This window comes from Sturnus vulgaris, chromosome 4, assembly GCF_052056855.1.
Source record: "Sturnus vulgaris isolate bStuVul1 chromosome 4, bStuVul1.hap1, whole genome shotgun sequence".
Lineage (NCBI taxonomy): Eukaryota > Metazoa > Chordata > Aves > Passeriformes > Sturnidae > Sturnus > Sturnus vulgaris.
In genome coordinates this window covers 36,528,010-36,547,852 of record NC_142246.1, presented here as the reverse complement: position 1 = coordinate 36,547,852, position 19,843 = coordinate 36,528,010, and the positions used below count along the sequence as shown (strand labels likewise).

The window sequence follows — 19,843 nt, the reverse complement described above, 5'->3', positions numbered from 1 at the left end:
AGTGTCCTAGGGTGACGTTATGGTGCACGCAATCATGTGTTCTGTTTGTGCTTGGTGTTATGTCCTGTGCTTTCAGGACTGACTCTGAAAGTGAAGGTTTGTTTTGTCTCGTTATCAGTCAGCTCACCTCCCCCATGGTCTGTGTTTAGGAGAGGCTGGCGGGTTTGCTTGCTTTTGGCTTGCTTCCTTGCTTGCTCGCTTCTGCTTCTTTTTCTTTTCTTTGCTTTGCTCTTGCTTTTGCTTATTAGTTAGTTCAGCTAGGCAGTCCGACTTTTTCCCTGGACTGGTCTTTTACCCTCCTCTCCCTTTCCTGGATACCATCTGAACCTGTTCTGGAATGGGGGAGCTGGGAAACACCAAGAAACACCGGGAGTCTGCGTTCTGTGACCTGCAGCAGTCACCCCCAGCGCCGGAGACTGATAACTGGGCGACCACTCGCCGTAGAGACTTTCTGAGTTTGTCATCCTTTCAGGGTGCTGAAAGAGTTTTTTGTCATCTGGTGTTGTTTTTTGTGCCTGGGAGTGATTTCACTTCTTAAATAAACAGGTTTTTTTCCCACTACTCTCTGAGGAAATTCTTCCCGAACCCGGTGGTAGGGGGAGGAGTCGTGGGGGTTTGCTTTCTGGGGGCTCCTTCCAGAGGTTTTCCACCAAAATTTGCCCTAAACCCGGACAGTAAGTTTCTAAATACATACATCTTTTTGTGAAAGTAGTGTACTGGAAGCAACATAGTGCTAAGGTACTGTAAAGAGGTAAATAGAGGTAAACATTTATTGTGCAGTTTGAAGCAAGCTGTTCCAGCATTAAGGATTGTGCCCTCTGATTGCATAAACTGTATTCCCCCAAAATGCAAGTTTTAGTTATGGTGCTTTAATTTAAAGGTTAAGTACAAATAGAATGTTATGTTGGCTTCCAAGTTTATGTATACATTTATATTTAATTTGCAGACTGAGAACATGCATTCCTATAAAGACATAAGTGAAAAATATCTTCAGGTAACCTTGTGAAGAAAAGGAAGAATGAAGCTTAGATCTTACATTTCCAGTTCTCTACAATATGTTTTAACTTCATCTTCCATCTGGCTGTTAGAGGACTTAGATGATGATGATGTTTTCTTGGAAGGTTTTTAAACCGAGATCATGTCTTTCAAGAGATCTGATGAATGTTGGTATTGAGATAATCTATTGTGTATTGAAAATGAGTTCTATCTGCTGGCTTGTCAAACATCAATAACACTGATTTTCTTCAATAATGCCTTTTTTGATTAAAAACTTGGAAGAATCTTGGAAAGTTTTAAATGGGACAAATCAGCGAGCCGAAAAATCAAATAATGCCTCCGACCTAAAACTTATGATTCAGCAGACAGCTGAATTTGCTCTTTTCTCATCTCCACTGTCAGTAAAAAACCCACATTCTCTTAATTTTCTCAAACTCTTGAGCCTACTGGAAATCGATTTTAAAATAGCTAAAGGAGCACAGGTTTGCTGAATGTAAAGTGATGCATCAACTATTTTTGCAATGCTAAAATAATAGCAAACAAACATTTTCTCTTATTTTTAATATCTTTTTGTTCTAGAGAAATTAACATATTTCTATCATCCAGTGCATTCCTTCCCCCAAAATCAACATAAAGCTCTGTTCTCTTGCACTCCAGAGAAAGGGACTGAAGAGTGGTGCATGCTAGAGAAACACGGTATCTTTACCCTTGGGAAGCTGGATCTATTGCTCAATTAAATGCTGTTTTTCTTGCTCAACGTTCCTATGTTCTAGACTACATGTGTAAAAATGATACCCAGGATATTGAGTGCTTTCTGCTTCTGGGTATTTTGTTGATGAATTTTGTTTTGTTTATTCTAGTGCAGTTTATCACCACCATACATCATCATCTCAGCAGAATTATCTTCTAGTGGCCAATGGATTACCCACAACTAATGAGTAACATCTGTGCAGCTCAAGCAAAAACAGCTGATGCTTACAGTCCATTTTGGATTACCAAACCTTTACTATGTATAATCTCATGATAGCAAAAACCTCTCTTGTCCACAGCTGGCTGCTGGGGAGAAATAATCTGTTTTCACATTTAAATGCAGCAGATTTTTGATAGCCAGTGGAAACAGAATCTTCAGTGGTGCATAGTTTAAGAGTTTAAAAGTTCCCATGGATATCTAGGTAATTGCTTCTTTTCCCTTTTAGAAGCAAGTGAATGAAGCAAGAATCAGGCAATCTGTACAAAATTGTTTTCTAATTGTTGAGCCAACTACCTCAAAATATACCCCCAATTCTCAATCCCTTCTAATTTCTGTCACTTTGCATCTGCTTTCTTAGTCCTGTCAAGAGCGTTTAAGAACAATGCCTTTTATCAGTCACAACTTGCTGTCTATCACGAGTGCTTAGATCAATGCCACGTACTCTACCTCCAGAGGAGATCGATGTATTTTCAACACTTTTGCTTTAGAAATGGTAATATAAGCCTGAAGCACTGAGGACCTGGCTGAAGGCTTAGACACTTGAAATGAGCAGCAAGTCTGCTGCTGTAATTGTAGTGTGTTGTTTCTGATTGTTATGCCTGTTGGCTGGGTTGCTTTAAATGTGTTCCTTTTTCCATCTTTACATATGTCAGTTTCTCAGAAATTTGGAGAAGCTTTCAAAACAAAGTGAGATTCAGTAAATGCGTAGATGACATTCAGTGACTTTTGATGTGTTAAAAAGGATGTGGATTTCTAAAATGAAAAATGGATCTTTAGATTTTCTTTCCCATGACTGAAATACTTTGGTGCCCTGCTCCTATTTACTCACTTTTACAAATGCCACATAGAATTTCATATTGCTGCATTGAGAAATAGAGTCTGTATGTCTCAGCAACTAATTGATTAATTATCTTCTCTATCTGCAGTGATCAGAATTGATGATGTATGAAGTCAAGTTTTGTATATATGTTTTTTGAGACTGATGATCCAAAGGTTGCTGCAATGGTTAGAGCTGATCATTGCAGTCCCTTGAACAAGAACGGGTTGCAGAGTCTGCTTTCCTGAGGAGCAAGTGCTTTCTCAAGAGCTTGTTCCAGATTCATCACATTTTCCTAAAGGTCTTAAAAATTGGAATGCCTAGATGGTAAATAGTAAAGCTTGCACTTCCACTAACAAATTAGCACAGTAGTTGAATGGTCTGTACACACTTTCGGGAGGCAAATTTCCTATATTTGTGATGGATCTCGCTGGTCATGACTTCTGTAGAGGTGTCCTCAGGTGGTAGAAATGCTTGTGCAACCCAGTTGATTGATTTCAGAGTCAGTATCTCTATACAGGGGCGTTAAATATCTGTTTTTCCTCCTTCTGGGATGGTGTTCACCTCTGTGTACCATACTGAGAAGACTGATAATAGTCCTAGCAATGATCTGTTTCCCATAAATCTATGTATCTATCCTGCTGTCATGGGTAATGTAATAGTAGATGCATTCCCATTTCAGTCTTCAACCATGGAGCATGTGTTACTGGAATTACATTTCTGAAAGGAATGCTCATTCAGCATTGCCTACTGCAAAAATGAGAATAATTCGAACTAATTATTATTTGTTGTTTGTGTGTTAGCTTGATTTGATACCACCTGCCCATATTTATAATTTCTCCCTGTTTGGCTTCTTTTCTAGATATATTTGTTATCTTTCTTTCTAATTCAGTGCTTTCCCAGTGCTGGTGAATATTCAGTCTCTTCATTCTCTTCTAATTCTTATTCTTTGCTATAAAGGGAATATCTACTCATTCATCACAGAGGCACAGTTGTCTGGCTTCTCAAGTGGGTATTTCTTTCCTTTGAATATAGAGAATGTGCATTCTAAATTCTTGTACACTGATTGAATATTTTTTTACATGATCATTGGATCTAATCTTCTGTGTTTTGAATTTTTTTCTGAGTGTCTACCTATCTGTGCATACGCATTATTGTAATTTACAGATGTTCATTCATAAATGTCTACACATGGGGATTTTTTTCTGGCGCAAAACATTGCCTTATGAATTCCATCTTTGCCATAGTTTTTTCTTTGACTGCCTCTGGTCTTGTCACCCTTGGCACTTCTTTTTCGTCTTTAACCAGCATTCTTAGGGAGAGAGACCTTCCACAAATTCAGATTATGTTTATCTGATGGATCATCTGTTTATTGTTGCTCTTCATGAATTTTTTGTCTCTACTTAAAAACAAGATATTTTCTTGTGTCTCTGAAAGATGTTCCTCTTTGACATTACAGTAATAAATAACCTCAGATTGGTAAGCAGCATGAGATCCATATCCCAAGAAGAAAATTTCCACCCTAGTCATCGGATTCCTATTTGCTGCTGTGAAAGACAAAGTAAAGTGTTGGTCTTCTGTGTAGTTGTATACATAAACTTATTTCTTGAAACAAAAGATGGAAGTAATTTTTTTAAAATACTCATAGTAATGCAGTAGTAGCACTCATTTGACCAGTTTTGACAAAAGAAATATTTTTTAGTGTCTCTTGGAGCTGGAAATACCATGTTTTCAGTTTAGATTAAATCCCACTATGTTTTCTTCACCTCTGAGAAAAAAAATTCTGCATTACACAGCCAAAAGTAATTAGCTCTATATACTCTTTCCATATGTAGAACACAGAGTTTTAACTCATTATTATTAACACAATCACTGAATATTTAAATATTACTATTCTTAAATAAGTGTACAAATATTTAAAAGAAGCATGGAAGGAGTAGCTTAGTTACTTTTACCTAGGGAAAATAGGTACACCAAAGCATTTTTACGTGTGGTATTTTTCACAACCAAATAAAATTATAATTTTTGATTGCTACAGTGTATATATTTTTATTCCGTGTAGCATACATTAGGATTAGTAGTACAGGAAAGCATATGTTCCATTTATGTTAGTGAGATAACTGTTTAAATTTCTGTAGCTTCAATATGTAGACAGAACCATCCAGTTTATGTTCTTTTCATTTCATTAGTAACATGAGGAAAAGTTATTTATATTAAAATGTAAATTAAAATAATTTTCTAGAATAGCATCACTATGTGGGCTGAATAAACTTAATAATATGCAAACAGTTTTTGTTTTCATGCCTTTTTTAATGATATATTTCCTGAATTCTTTTTTATTTTAGACATTATTTGCTTTTCATATAAGGATCCAAGTAATGGGCCTTTTGCTATTTTTCTCTCTTCAGTTTGGCTGTGATTAAGCAATTCTGTACGCTATACAGCTGTTTTTAGTTTTTGTGCAAAAAAATACTCTTTTCTGATTTTATTGGTCTGTGATGCCTGATACTCTATATACTGAAAGTGGCTAGAAAATTTCCGTTCAGCATTCACAAGCAAGATCAAATAGTGTATCTCCCTCCTCCTGTGTCTGAAGTGTTCTGTCTCGTGGGAAGTCACAAAATAATTTTCAACAGTTTAAAATGGATGAAGAGAGCTTTTTGTCTGGCCTGCAGGTAATAGGTCTTTTCAAGATAATTGTGATGCTTTTCTATGTCCCTAAGCATGTGGTCACTCTTAGCTCCACTTGAAAAAACTGTATTCGTCCATCATAGGAAGCTTTTTTTCTTTTGCTGAGGGTGACATTGCTAAGTGTACACTATCGAATATAAATACAGTAAATCTGAAAAAAATGTTAGTAACCTTTCTTTTTGATCTTTGATTTATGCTAATCTGTTTCCATGAGTCTCAGAATGTTTTTTCATTGCAATAGGTCCTCCATCACAGGAAAGAGTACTCAATTCTGGATGTAAACATGGTTTACGAGTTCAGTAAATAGCCACTCCTAACTTCTTTTGGACATTAGGTGTATGAAAACTTTACTCATCCATGACATAGACAAATAGAATGCCCACGGCACAGCTCTGTGGGTGCAGAATTTCCCATTTATATTTGCACCTATAACTTTAGTTGACGTAGATTACATTAACTCATAGATAAGCGCAATGGAGCTGGTCTGGAGCACAAGTCTTATGAGGAGCAGCTGAGGGGGCTGGGGGTGTTCAGCCTGAAGAAAAGGAGGCTCAGGGGAGACCTTATGCTCTCTACAACTGCCTGAAAGGAGGCTGAGCTGAGGGTCAGCCTCTTCTCCCAAGCAACCAGCGACATGACGAGATTATATGGCCTGAAGCTGAGCCAGGGGAGGTTCAGGCTGGACATCAGGAAGAATTTCTTTGTGTAAAGGGCTTGTTAAGCATTGGAATGGGCTTCCCAGGGAGGTGGTGGAGTCACAATCCCTGAAAGCATTCAAGAAACAACTGGATATGGCACTTAGTGCTCTGGTCTAGTTGACATGGTGGTGATTATTTAGGGTGATTATTTATTATTAAGGGTTGGACTTGATGATCTTGGAGGTCTTTTCCAGCCTAAATTATTCTTTGATGATTCTGTATTCTTACCTTTTTATGACAGGCATTACACTTGACATTTTTACTGTACTGCCTGAAGAAAAAGAACCATTTCTGTTATGCTTTGATTTAATTACCTGAGTTATTTTAAAGAATAAATGTAAATTGTGGTTCAGTTGTTGGAGTATGCCACAGCTGACAGCATTTAATTCTGCTCTCCTATTTTTTCATCACATGAGCACTAGCTGAATTATTTTGTTGACTTTCTCTTTATATTGCATTTATGTAAAAATCAATAAGGAAGCCATATTAGGTTTGGGGTTTTTTTTTTTGTTTTGTTTTGTTTTGATTTGTTTTGTTTTTTAACTGTGTGCTTTGTTTATTCTGTAATTCTGACTGTGCTGACATTTCTCCCAGGAAGACAAACAAATAACAACAAAAATGCTGTATATCCCTTGTTGCTTTGCAATAATGTTGGTTAAGGTGTTTACTCATGAATTTGTTAGGAAGGCTTTATGTAGGTGATAGAATTGCTTATACTATTGAGGTCAGTTAAGTCTGAAGACATGAAAGTTGTGAACTTTTACAAAAACTATATTCACAGCTGTTTTTTAATAACTGTCTGAAATAGTATGGGGAGTGTATAAGAGAGATTTGTTTTAAAACTCTAAAGCCTGAATAATATTTGTAACTAGCCCACATCATATTGTCAAACGAAGGGGTTTTTTTGTCTTGTAACAGTGACCTTATACGTTTTTACTAGCTTTTTCTTTAAGCGAAGAATAACATTTATTATAACATTTGTTATATTTATATAGAATAACATTTAAATATAATGACTTATTCTTTTTTTAAATTTATACCATTTCGATTCCATTAGCTGGCAACAGAGTTTGGTCATTGGTGTTTCAAAAACATGTATGACAATTAAACGCATTATCTCAGGGCAATGTGTTTTCAGGAAATTGATTTTTGAGTTACACAGTGAACATGGTAAATCTGGGAAGCCTTTATATGCTACTAGTGCTATTTATTATCTGTCAGGGAATGAACTTCCATGTTTTGGAATGAAGTCAGCCTTTGCTTTCTGATTGAAGAGAATCTGGATATGGTCATTCCAAAGCATAGTTGCAGTCACACTGTGGTAAATCTTTTTGGTGCTTTTGCTTATACTGGTGTATGGCTGAGAAAATTCCTTTATCTTTCTTCTTCTTGATCAACAGAAATGGACTAAAAGAAAGCAAATTAATGCCTATTTCCATTATATCTAGGAAACAGCACAGAACATTTCTGTTTATTTTGTCAGCAGTTTTTGGTAGCTATGACTTAACCATGGAGCCACTACTCTTATTTAGCAGAAACTTTCTTGTACTGGTGTTTCATTGAGTTTTAAAAGTTCTCTGAAAGTGTCTAGTTTGTTTTTTGCTGAATCTTGCAATGTCTTAGGCTTTTTGGTTTCTCATGATGCAGTCACCTTTTAACAAACATTTCTACTTGTGGGATGTATGTAAATCAGTTTTGATTTGCCTGTGTGCAGTTCTTCATATGATGCCTTGTATACTAAGGGAAGTTCTCAAGCTGTTTACATAATGGTCCATTTATTTTGGGGGTGGTAATGAATAAGATACTTCATGCACAGAAACTATATTAAATGTACTGGAAGTTCTTATTATAACCAAAGATGTGTGAGAGAAAGGTAAGAGAGAAACCTGGAGTGGTCAGCAGGATCCCCAGAAAGGGATTTCAGGTGTAGTCTGGGTCTCTGTAGGTGGTAGGTAGGTCTTGAAGGTCTAGAGATGGCTTACTGAATGAGCAGGGCTGCTGTGCAGTGCAGCATATGAAATCCTGAGCTGACTTCTCAGTAACTGGCAATGTAAAACATTAAAGCTCTCTATATTAATAGTTTTAGAATTATTTTGACTTAAATGCTACTACATGGAGGAATACCAGCAAAGTGCCTAAGCTAGATTAAACCCAAGTGCAGTCTTTGTGTTTAAATCTTACCACATTTCTGGTTTCAAGTTATTTATTGCTTTTTGTCAGTTTACACATCTTGTTCCTAATTACAGCCAGCTATTAAGATTAATGCTTACCTCGAGCAACCCGTATTTGCCAGGTTTACCTTTTCTTTTGTCTGCCTGATGGATGTGCTGAAAAGAGAAGGTTTACAGGATTCCCCCTCAGAAGCAGGGAAGATTGATCAAGTGTAATGATAAGAACAGCAGCATCGTTTTGGCTTTACCAGGGGATAAAAGCTTATAAAAATGATATAGCTAAACAAAAGTGAAAACCAATTAGTCAGTGACTATAGTTTTTCTGCAGGGATTTTGTTAATCTTTTATCACCTGATTAAATTTATGTCTCATACTGCTGTTGAAAATGGAAAAAAATGTCCGTTATTTTTTTTTTAAATATGGGGGCTATTATATTTTAACATTAACTTTTAATTTATTTCACTAACAGATTGTCGCTTGCATTCCTAAGGTAGAGAATATTTGCAGTCATCTCAGTACAATAAACACACATTAAAAGCTTAGTGACTTGCACCAGAAGTTGAGTCAGAGGAGTTTTAAAATCTACCCCAGAGTAGACACAAAAAGCTTTCAGATGCTTTCTAATCTTAGACCTGTGAAATTTGACGTTTCGTTACTTCGGTTGGCTCTGCATGTCTACAGAGGTCTGCATTTCCTCCTTTTATGTGAAGAGATATATAGTCCATAAAAGGACAGTAATGCTGGCTTGTTCAGTTAGGCCATATTTTATTTTAATTATGTCAGAAGTTGAGCTAAAGTTACTAAAAATTTGTTATTGTATTCTTCAAGCTAAGAGATACCATTGTCTTAAAAAAAAAATTAAAACTCTACAGTTAAATAATCTGATTAAGTAATGATGTGCAATCATAGATCTCCCTCCCTCTTCGCTTTTTTCCAAATGTTGTTACTGGTACATATGAAATCAAGTAACAACTCAATCCTTTTAAAAAGCTGCATCAACATCCCCTTTTACTATGAATTTTCATAACTGTGGGTGGGGTTGTCATGCTGGTGCACATGGGTAGCACTCCAATGACCATGACAGGTTTTTATTAGGATTTGACTGACTGCCCATGGTGCTCTTTGGGCAGTGTGGGATTCTTTTATCAGAGAGACAAACAGCCCCCATGGGGACAGGCACTCTGATACTGCAGCATAGAGATGGCCATGCTACAAAAATCAAAAAGCCACTTGTGCAAGAGGGTTTGAAGAGAACAGATGTGGTGTGTGTTGCTTGTCAGCCTGATGCAAATGCTGAGATACTTGGGATGCTCCAGGCAAAGATATTTCAGAATATCTTGTGCAGGAAGCACCAAGGGTCAGTTGATTTTAATACTTCATGATAGGTCATACATGGTGTTTCAGCTCAGGAACTTGGCTCTCAAGCAGAAATAGTCTACAAAGTGCAGTAGGAGGTTATGTACCACTGCCAAGGTAGTCCTTCTCCCATTTATTGGAAAGTGGAGGCTCCTGAAAAATCTTGCAGTTGTCATTACTAATCTAATATCCCATCCAATTAATTTTATTAATTGCTTTAAAAATACTCTGTATTCCTGTGTTGAATCACAAGGCATTGCTCCCCTAAAAGTGACTTGACATTGCCTGCAAATTTTAATGAGTCATAAATAAAAGCAGTGAATAACATTCCATTGTATTTTGTAAGAAACTGTTTGCAATGAGTTCCCACACTGCAGAATACATGAAAGACTTTGTTAATTAATTGCCTACCTCATTTTCTAAAGGTTTTTTCCAACACATCTCAAGACTTGCTGGGCAACTATTTTCAGCTGTGTCCCTTATTGAACACATACTTGGGGAACTGAAGCTTCCCATTCACACTAAGTCTGGAATTTTGCATGCTTCTGTTTAATCATGTCAAGCAAAGCTCTCACCCATACTGCCTTTGTAGATGATCCAAAATTAGAAGCTTATTATGAGTTGAATGTATCTATTTATATATGGGCAATTAAATTGCCTTGATAGAAAAAATGAACATGTTACATGTAGGACAGACAAGGTTTATTTTTCTGATTGTTGTCATTTCAGAGTTGATATGCTCCTTGGAGATTATATTTTAAAAACACTAGTTTGTTGGAAGTATAATAGTTAAAATTCTGAATATTTAAAGAAGGTTCCATCTGGAGGCTAAATACCAAAAAAGTTAGAAAAAATGCCAGTTTTTCTCTATAAGTTATCCCCAAATAAAGCTTTTATCAAATGCTTTTTATTTCTTTGTAAGACTTCATATTAAAACATGTATTGTAGTGGTGATGCTTAAGGTAGTTATGTTTCCTGAAATTCAGGTGAATCAGAAGTCATATATTAGAGTAGTCTGTTGAATGGAAAGCCACATGTTGGTTTGATGATAAGACATTGTTTTATTTAACCCAGGTTGCTATAAATATTATATATGAGTTTCTTAAAACTGAAACAAGTTATATAATGAACTACTAAAAAATGAGATGTCAGAAGAGGCTGAAATAAGCTTTTGAGAATTTTTCCAGCAACTATTCTTTCAACAAATGTTCTTAATAAAAATCTAATCTGCATTGTTCCTTTTTGTTGTCCTTTGTTTTTTCTCCCAAAGCTAAATGTGCCAGGCATTGTAATGAATTCATTACACATAGATGTCAGAATTGGCTTTGGCTCTTCACATTTGCTAACAGGTAATGAACTAGAACAATTGGCAATCTATGCAGATTTCTTACTGTGAAGGCAGTTTCTTTAATTCGAACAGATGACCTGAGGACAGGGTCCATTAGCATAACCATGGTTGGTGTGCAAAGGGGTATTTAGCAAGAGGAGTTTCTTAATATTTTTCCTTTTCTTTCATTTGACAGAAATAGATGACATTTGATTTTGCAATTACTTAAAGCCAAGAGCACTTTTGTCAAGGACGGTGTTTCGCTAACAGAAAACCCTAAATAATCTTGACACCAAAATCTAGAAGTATGAATATTTCATGTGGCGTATCTTTCCTGGTAAGTTGTATAATGATCATCCCACAATATACCACAAATAAGTTGCTTTTTGACTTAAAATAGTAAATACCAAATACAGAATGTAGGGATCAGAACCTGGATTGTGGCACTGTCTTTAAAATATAATTCTGTAGGCAACGTAGACTAATTCATTTGCATCCTTCCCAGGCATTATTTCCCTAAAATTTCACCTGCAGTCGTCTTCATAATTTTCTATTTTTCATTGTTATCTAACTATAAGGATTTTTATCTCATGATTCCATCTATCCAGTTTTGTTTTGCTGAGATTGAATACAGTTTTTTAAATAGCAGTGAAAATACCTGGAGTCACATTTTGTACTTGAAGGGTCAAAACGTGGTGTGTGAATTGCACATGACGTGCAATAAACATGGACATTAGGAGAATTTTTGAAGCGCTGACAGCATAATATAAAATAGGAAGACATGGTCCATGTTGTAAAGTAGCTCATAAGAGTTAATTGCTGCCTCTGGCTAAGCAGGAAAACTAATAGAGACACCCCCCCCAATCCATAGTTTGTAGTTAAAAATTTCCTTGGGTGGTAGATATCAGGCGTTTGTGTAAGTGTTCAGGTAACACAAAGATAAATAGAGGGAAAAAAAGGAAAGAATTGGAAGGAAGATAGCAGAATAACAACAATCTGAAGGATTGTGAAGTTTCTGTGACAAACCCTGTATTATGTTGTCCTGGTTTCTAGGTGCCCTACATGAGTTCCTAACCTCTGCCTGTAAGCTCTGGTACTGCTTTCCATTGCCTTCTTTGTTTCATAATTTTAAGCAGGAAAGTAAGAAAAGGGGGAAAAAGTCAATACATTTTGCTTCCCATGCTATATAAATGTTAGGATTGTGTCGTTTTGTCCATGGTAACCTCCAAGCTTAGCTATCCTGAAAGAGTTTTAAAAAGGGGGGATTCTGTGTTTGCTATCCCTTGTAAGGACTTAGAACTGCTAAATGAGCAGTTCTGCTGCTAAGGGAGCATATTGTAATGCTGAAAATCATTGTAAGAAGACAAACTGTGTGTCTTCAATAGTTCTTCGGTTAATTAACTTCTAATGTAGAAAATAAGGAAAGAGGATCTATTTCACTAGCACAAGTATAACACTTATGTCTGAAGACATTTTTGTAAAGGCTGGCTATTTTCAGTTCTTAGGCAGTGCTACTTGCAGGAATAATGGCCTCCCTCTTCGTAAGCAGGCATATTTGAAGACTGATGAAATATGTTTTAAAATGGAAGCAAAAACTTTTCATGAAGTCACAGTTTTAAATCCAGTACACTGAATCTTGTTCTGTTTTATTCAACGTTTTCTCACATTCCTTTGAACTGTATTTTTCTTCTCAAATAGAATTTTGAGTGATCTCTGTGCTTTCTCTACTGACTCCTGAAGGCTTGTTTGTGCTCAGCAAATAATTCTAAGATTTCGATTTCTTCCCCTCTCTTGCCCACATGAAGCAAAAAATCTGTTCACATACCCATGGTTGTGTCAAAGAGAACCTTTTGCTGGCATCACTTACTGTCCTGAATTTTCTTGCATTTCTTCTTTCCAGAACTATTCTTTTTATTAACTTATTCCTGATTTTAAAATTTCCTAGATATGCTGGAACAACAGAAGACATTTATTTTTATGAAAGGAAACCTAGAATTACATGTGCTACAGATAGAATGCTTGATTTAAAACTCCATCTCATTCAAACATCTTGGTTTAGCAAACCTTGATATTAAATGAAGTCCAAAGTAGAGACAGGTGCTAACTAACCATTCATCTGCTCAAACACAGTGGATAAACTGGAAAAAATTACTAGATATATGCATTCCAGTTCTGAACAAATGGAGACTCAAGTAAACCCCTGGACTTCATCAGAGTGTTAATAATCACTTGATAAAAGAAATGAAACTTTCTGCCTTTCAGCAAAAAACACCAACAAAATCAATAAGTAAGTAATTGTGGTCAAAATTAACTCTGTAGAAAATAAGCTTCCTATGCATTTGTCTCTGGTTTGGGTTTTCTTCATTTGTTTTTTGGGTTTTTTTAACTGCATCTCCATTGTGTTTTTTCAGATATAAATTTATCTGTACTTTGAAACTATTTGGTTTTTTTAATTTTTGGCCTAACCAGTCACATTTCTTCTGAACACGTTGTGTTTCCAGCAGGATGGTGGATGTCAAAGATATGTCTTTGGCACATTAATTACAGGTAAAATAACAGAATGGATCTTGTAATTTCTGTTTGGTTCTTGAGTATACAGTGGTAAAACACATTACCAGAAAGGTGGTACTCTAGATTCTCCATACATCCTTTGCAAATTTTCTAGTATTAGTGTTAAAAATATAAATTATAATTTTCTGCCTTCCCTGATGGTCACGAGATAGTGAAATGATGATAATTTTACTGAGATAGGCTGAGAGAGCTTCTTCAGTCTGTGAATGACTCACTTGTTTTTGTGTTGGGATTATTTTTGGTTTGGTTTGGGTTTTTTTATCAAGTTTGTAAATGAAAGGACTATTGTTGATAAATTGTTTAGATACATTTTCAAAAAGGGTTATTGAAAGCTCGTATCTTTCCGGCAATATTCTCATGAACATAGAATTTGTTAAGAAAAAGATAGAGACTATTTATTTATTTATTTGTTTATTCCTACTGTGTTATGAAATGCAATAATTGCTTATCTCAATCCAAAGTTTACATCCAGATCTTACGTTGAAAGAAGGTAAAGTACTTTTTGCACTGCTGGTGGTAATAGGAATTATGATGTCAAAAAACTGAGGACAGATAGCAGTATTTAGGTGTGAAAACAAGCTGTCATTTCTCTAGATCTTTATTTAGTACATAATCACAGAAGGTCTGTTGTAAGGAGATTACAGAACTCTGTAAATGAAGCTAGAGAACATGGGGAAAAAATTGGCATCTCCACACCAACTGTTAAAGGAAGTTTAAGGTAGCTTGTCTTGCATAATTTTCTAAAAATTAACATAAGGAAGTCATAAGAAGCATTATTCAGTCAATTGGTGCAAGATTTGCTGGAAAAAATGATTGGACTACTAATTCACCTGCAGGTTAACGTTGTAAACGACATCCTATGCAAATGACTGATCTACCTTAGTAATTTTTTTAAAATAAACTGCCTCAGGAAGCATGCATGAGTAATGCAAAATGTTATAGCAAAACTATGAAATTCTTTTTATAATACAGAGATTACTAGAGCAGTCGTACCGAAGTGCACTGCATGAATGTCTGACTCATGGTGGTTATTAACAAATGTAGCAACTAAGTGTGTGGCCATCAATCATCCCAAAGAATTAAAGAAAAATCAATTAACAATTTAATTAAAAGCCATTTGATGACCTCAGTTATTCTGTTTAAATCAGATCATAAATTCACTTCTCAGTTTAGAATTTAGACCAATTATTTAATTAAAATGTCAATGAAATATTGACCTGGTGAGACCTTTATTCTAGGTGCTTTAAATATAGATTATCAAATTATCTTAACAGCTTCCCATGAGATATGAACAGCAGTGTTCGTTTTATTCTATAAAATATTTTTACTGATGGTGAATTATTATGCTGTAATACAGACAACTTTTCTGGGAGAAGGGTGCTCAGGGCTTTTTTTGCCTGTTCTGCAAATTTTTAGCTGTTATTTGAAGGCTTTTTACTCATCTACAGCTTGTGCACATTTTCTTTTTCCTTCTGATGAGAAAGCACACTGGAAGTGAATTTACTATTTTTTGTCAATTCTTTTCCAAATGTTTTTGCTGCTATGAGTTGCCCTTTCCTTATTTACAAGAGGAATCTCAGTTCTTAATTGAGTTCTGTCTCTTGTTTGTGGGAATTTCTGTTTTCCTAGATTCAGATTTTGAATCTGAAAGATGCTGTTTAGTCATCTAGGTTGTTTTATAAAGGGAAATAAATTAATTAAAAATAGCATGTTATACTGTTTATAAAAATATAAATTAGTTTGCTAGTGTGCTTTTTGTTTGATTGATCTTTAACTTATTTTTTTTTAAAAAGTTCTTTGGAGTTGTAGACTTTCCTCTTGCACTTCCATCTGCCCATATTTCTAACAGTAGAGGTTAAAACAAATACTTAATGGGAAAAGCAGCATTAAAACTTTGAATACTTTCATGTCTTGAACAAAGGAAAAGGTGGAGAAAAGGACAGTTTATAAAACAAAACACTGCATTATCAGTCCTGACAGTTAAGATATGCCACTGACATACTTAGTGGGGGAACCTAATGTGAAAGAAGAAATTACCATTCTCCCTATCTCTGCATTCTACCCTGAACACAGAAGCATCTGCAGTAATGAACATGTATTTCCCTGTTGCTGAAGTACAGGTTCCTGATAACAGAAGATTATCGACATTATCATCAGTTATCGTGGATGGGAAGAGAGGAACTTGATCTGTTTAATTTCCTAGGTGTCACTTGGTGCTGGGACAAGCACAAACATGTCAAGCAGAAATGGAGCATCCAAGCTAACAGCAGCTAGTTAACAGTTAGCAGTGGGTCTTTGCCACTGTAAAAAATATATTACAAAACTTGGAGTGATCTTCATCCATTTCTCTTGAGTAAATTTCAGTTCATCATCCTTTGTATTCGTTGAGATTTTTCTAACAGGTCCTGCTCATCAGCGTTCATGGAGGTGGGGAATAGACTCATGATCATCTACATTTTAAGTCTCCCTTTATGCCAGTGAAACCACTTTAAAGGTTCTGTTTTTCATAGTGGTCACCAGTAGGACATTGGAGGACATGGGCTCAGTGTAACCCTTACTAAATTGCTTGGAAAAATTTGGTAATACAAATATATCATCAAGTTCAGTGCCCCATCTTCCCCTGTGCCTCTTAAAGGTGACAGAAGTATGCAGTCTTACTGCACAGCTCCTGTGTATACAGGCACTCTGTCCCTGCCCATCATTCCACACATAGCAGGTTTTAAGTAGAAAGAAGGCATTTTACACAATATCGGTTTTACAACTCCTTTCACTTAGAGAGGAAAGTAGCAATTTTTTTTTGAGATTTATATTACAAAACAATTTTGAACTATTTTTACAAAGCTCTAAAGGTTCCAACTGATATCTATGAGGACTTACACTGGAAAATTAATAATTTGAACATTGTTTGTTTTTTTCTCATATGGAAGTTATTAATTAAGCTGACTTTCGCATTTAGACTGTTAAAAATGGGGAAGGTGCATAATAAGGTATCTTAGTCACTGACTATTGAAGGTCACATTAAATACTTTCTGTGAACAAATAAAAACATTACTAAATGAGTGTCCTGGTCTTTGGGGACTAGGAGCCTCCATCCTTCAATCCATGAAAGCAAATTTAACATTCACAGCTCTCTTTTCTTACTTTGCATTTGTATACAAAAATTCAACGGATATCAAAACGTACAGCCAGAGGGCTAATCTGTTTTTTTTTCTTTTAACTAAAGTAAATAGCATAATTTTTTCTGAAAGTTGAATTATAAACAGTCTATATGGACATACACACTGCCTAATAGTTGTACTACAGAGTATGTAAGATACCTATGCCATGGTACATTTGGTACTTCAGACCAGTTGCTATTACATCTTGATGTCCTAACTAAATTTTGTCCACAGTATATGTAGTTTTAATCTACAAAAATATACTTGAAATGTGATTAAATTGCTTGTCCTGTGCTTTGGAACATTTTACATCCTCTTGTCTGTCTACGGATGTGCTCACCTTTGAACACTTTTAAACATCTTGTTTCTTTTAAGCAATCATAGTCAACTGTTCCTTGTCCATTTTTATTTCACTTGTAGACCTTTATATTGCACCTTGTCATTATGTGCTGCTTTACAATTTATTTTATAACACTGAACTATAAGACAAGGACTGTATCTTTCAGATTTTTTTTGCACTAATCCAGAATGATGTACTGCCTGATTTAATAGACCAGGTCATGAGCCAGGCTTGGTTCTGCTAGCTGGGGTTTATTTGTACTGCATAAAAAGTGCCTTTATTACCTTTTTTTTTTTCTGCCTCTAAATGTGATGATTTTGTGACTGCTCGTTTTCATTTTGACTGAAATGTTAAGTTTAAAGCTAATCTTACCATAAGAATACAAACTCTTTTTTTTCTTTTTGATTTTACTGCAATTCTACCTTGCTCTTGGATGATTAAAATGTGATTTTCTTTTTCCCTCTGTCTAAACCCTGTTGATATAAGTTGTTTAAGTAAGTGTCTGGCTACAGTTGACTAAAGATATCTTTTTACTAAAGACTGCAACCCACCAGTTCTGCTGACAGGCAAGGTTCTGTACTAGATTCCTTGTCATCCAGACCCATAACAGTACTCTGAGCAAAACACAGAAATAGTTTATTGTTGGAAGAACACAAATTCCTTGTTGCTGCATATCAGTTACCCTAAATTAAATCGACAAAGATGGATTTGTGCAAATTATCCTAAGGCTGTGCCAATACCATAAGTACTAGGATATAAAGTCCTGCCTCTGTGCCATTTCCTGCTTTACCCCCTGCTATTCTGAGATTTGTGTATTATACTGTTCAAAATGTCATGAAAAATTCCCAAAAAATTGCACTTTCCCAAATGCAGTTGTAAATCCTCCTTTATCTCTAAATTACTTAAATTTTGGGATGTTTTTTATTGCATATAACTTCGTTGTACTGAGGATCTTTTCCTCACAGTTTCCTGAGATTGTGAAAATAATGTGTTCTCTTCTAAACCACGTCCAAACATAGAGTTTAAAACTTTCAGTTTTCCATAGCTCACAGTTTTGTAGCTTTTTGTTTGTTTTTAAAGAAATTTCAATAAATGATACATTTATTTAGCAAAGTAAGTTTTAGAAATGTAGTTTTTTTCATAAAATTGAGTATTTGTAGGAGCAAGCGATTAATAGAAAAATTATATGACATTCCTTGGAAATAAGAATTGTCAGTATTTTAGTAATTTTCTATGCCATTTCTTTACTTATGAACCATTTCCATCACTTCTGATGGAGTCTGCATGTAGCTTCTTTTATTTTGAACAGTTTTTGTTCTATATTAAACTTAATCTTAGCTATTTATGTGTAGTCATACTTTTCTTCATCTTAAAATATAAAAGAAGGGGATTTATTTGTTGCATGATCTTCTACATTTCTTTATATTCCTTTTACCACTGCTATAAACTTTAATTTTGTGAAGTATTTTAGCGTATGCTCTCTGTGAAAGATGTAATATTGTATTCGATTTTATTGTTCCCTTTGAGTTTTTGAAGACATCCTCTTAAGTGTAGTAAATTGTTTTAATGTATGGCCATGACTACTAAAAATAATATGGTAACATAAACCACCAGGAACATATATTTATAGCAAAAAGTTTGGTGATAATTATCTTTCATACTGTGTGATGAATATTTCAGGATGTAAGTGATAGCAATTTCTAAGTGATAAATCTCTCAGGTTTTATAAAGGCTAAGAGCAAAACTTCTGCATCAAAAGCTGTCATTCTTTTCTAGTACAGCTATTTGTTAAGGCAGCCTGAAAAATAAGTCTTTCTTTAAAATGACATCTGAAGTTTCACAGCATGATTATTTTATTAGTATTTCATTTTATGAACAGACCTATGGTAAGGGTAGTTTATCTAGCTTCATCCTTATGTGGAGATCATTAGTGTGGCAAAAAAAAAAAAAAAGATAACATGGAAAAATTATCTGAGCTGTGGATTGTATTTCCACCACATATTGGGAAAGAGGTGACAAAAGCTTTGCCTTCCTACTGCAGCTTTTTGAAGTGCATGTGAATTTCATTAATCTGAAGTTTCATGGTATACTTTTTACATCATCCTTTCTGTAAGATAATAGACATGAAAATTCGGACATATTTAAAGTATATAAGTAGGACTTCTAGATGAAATTTTGACCTTGAAAACTTCTAGAACCAGTAGGGTTTTGTTACACAAAGGCCACTGCTTTTGCCATTAATCATAACAGACTGTGCCTTCAGCTATTGTTGCCTTTTCCAAGTGAATTATTAAAGATATAGGAACATGAGGAGTATTTATTGCAGATCATTTTATCAAACCAGAAGGGCAGGAACCATTTGTACAGACTACAGCAAAAGGGATGTTTTTCCTGTCTTCATTTACAGTAGGCTTCTAACTTAATGCTTTTAGAATACAGCAGCTTAAAATAAATCTGCTATTAAAGGAGGATTTGATAAACCAATTGCTAAATATTAGTGTCTTCATTCACAAAAGTATCTTCAGGGTCCTTTATTCCAATCCATGTCATCTGAAACTCCTTGCATATTTAAGCAGTTCTTCTATTCCTCTGTATTTTTGGAAGCATAGGGGATGTCACCACAAACTTCTAGAGGCTATTTGTTAGATAAAGAAACAAATACTTGGCTGCCTTTTTATCTTAATTAAATCGTCATTGATGGAATGATGTATTGATTTATAGCTCACAGACATGCCAGAATCTTGAGGT

General features: G+C 35.2%; 1 protein-coding gene across 2 annotated transcripts in view; it reads left to right on the top strand.

The window, feature by feature from the left end:
• Positions 1 to 19,843, top strand: part of GALNTL6 (polypeptide N-acetylgalactosaminyltransferase like 6) — a 433,557-nt gene that overhangs the window by 76,129 nt on the left and 337,585 nt on the right. Inside the window, exon 1 of one of the 2 annotated variants that reach the window (XM_088163591.1) lies at positions 11,319 to 11,363. The exons of the other annotated variant lie outside the window; for it this stretch is intronic. Within the exon in view, the coding sequence (XP_088019717.1) occupies positions 11,334 to 11,363 (30 nt within the window). The 5' untranslated portion in view covers positions 11,319 to 11,333. Of the gene's footprint in view, positions 1 to 11,318; positions 11,364 to 19,843 lie in introns of those variants that run through there. 2 annotated transcript variants of the gene reach the window in all.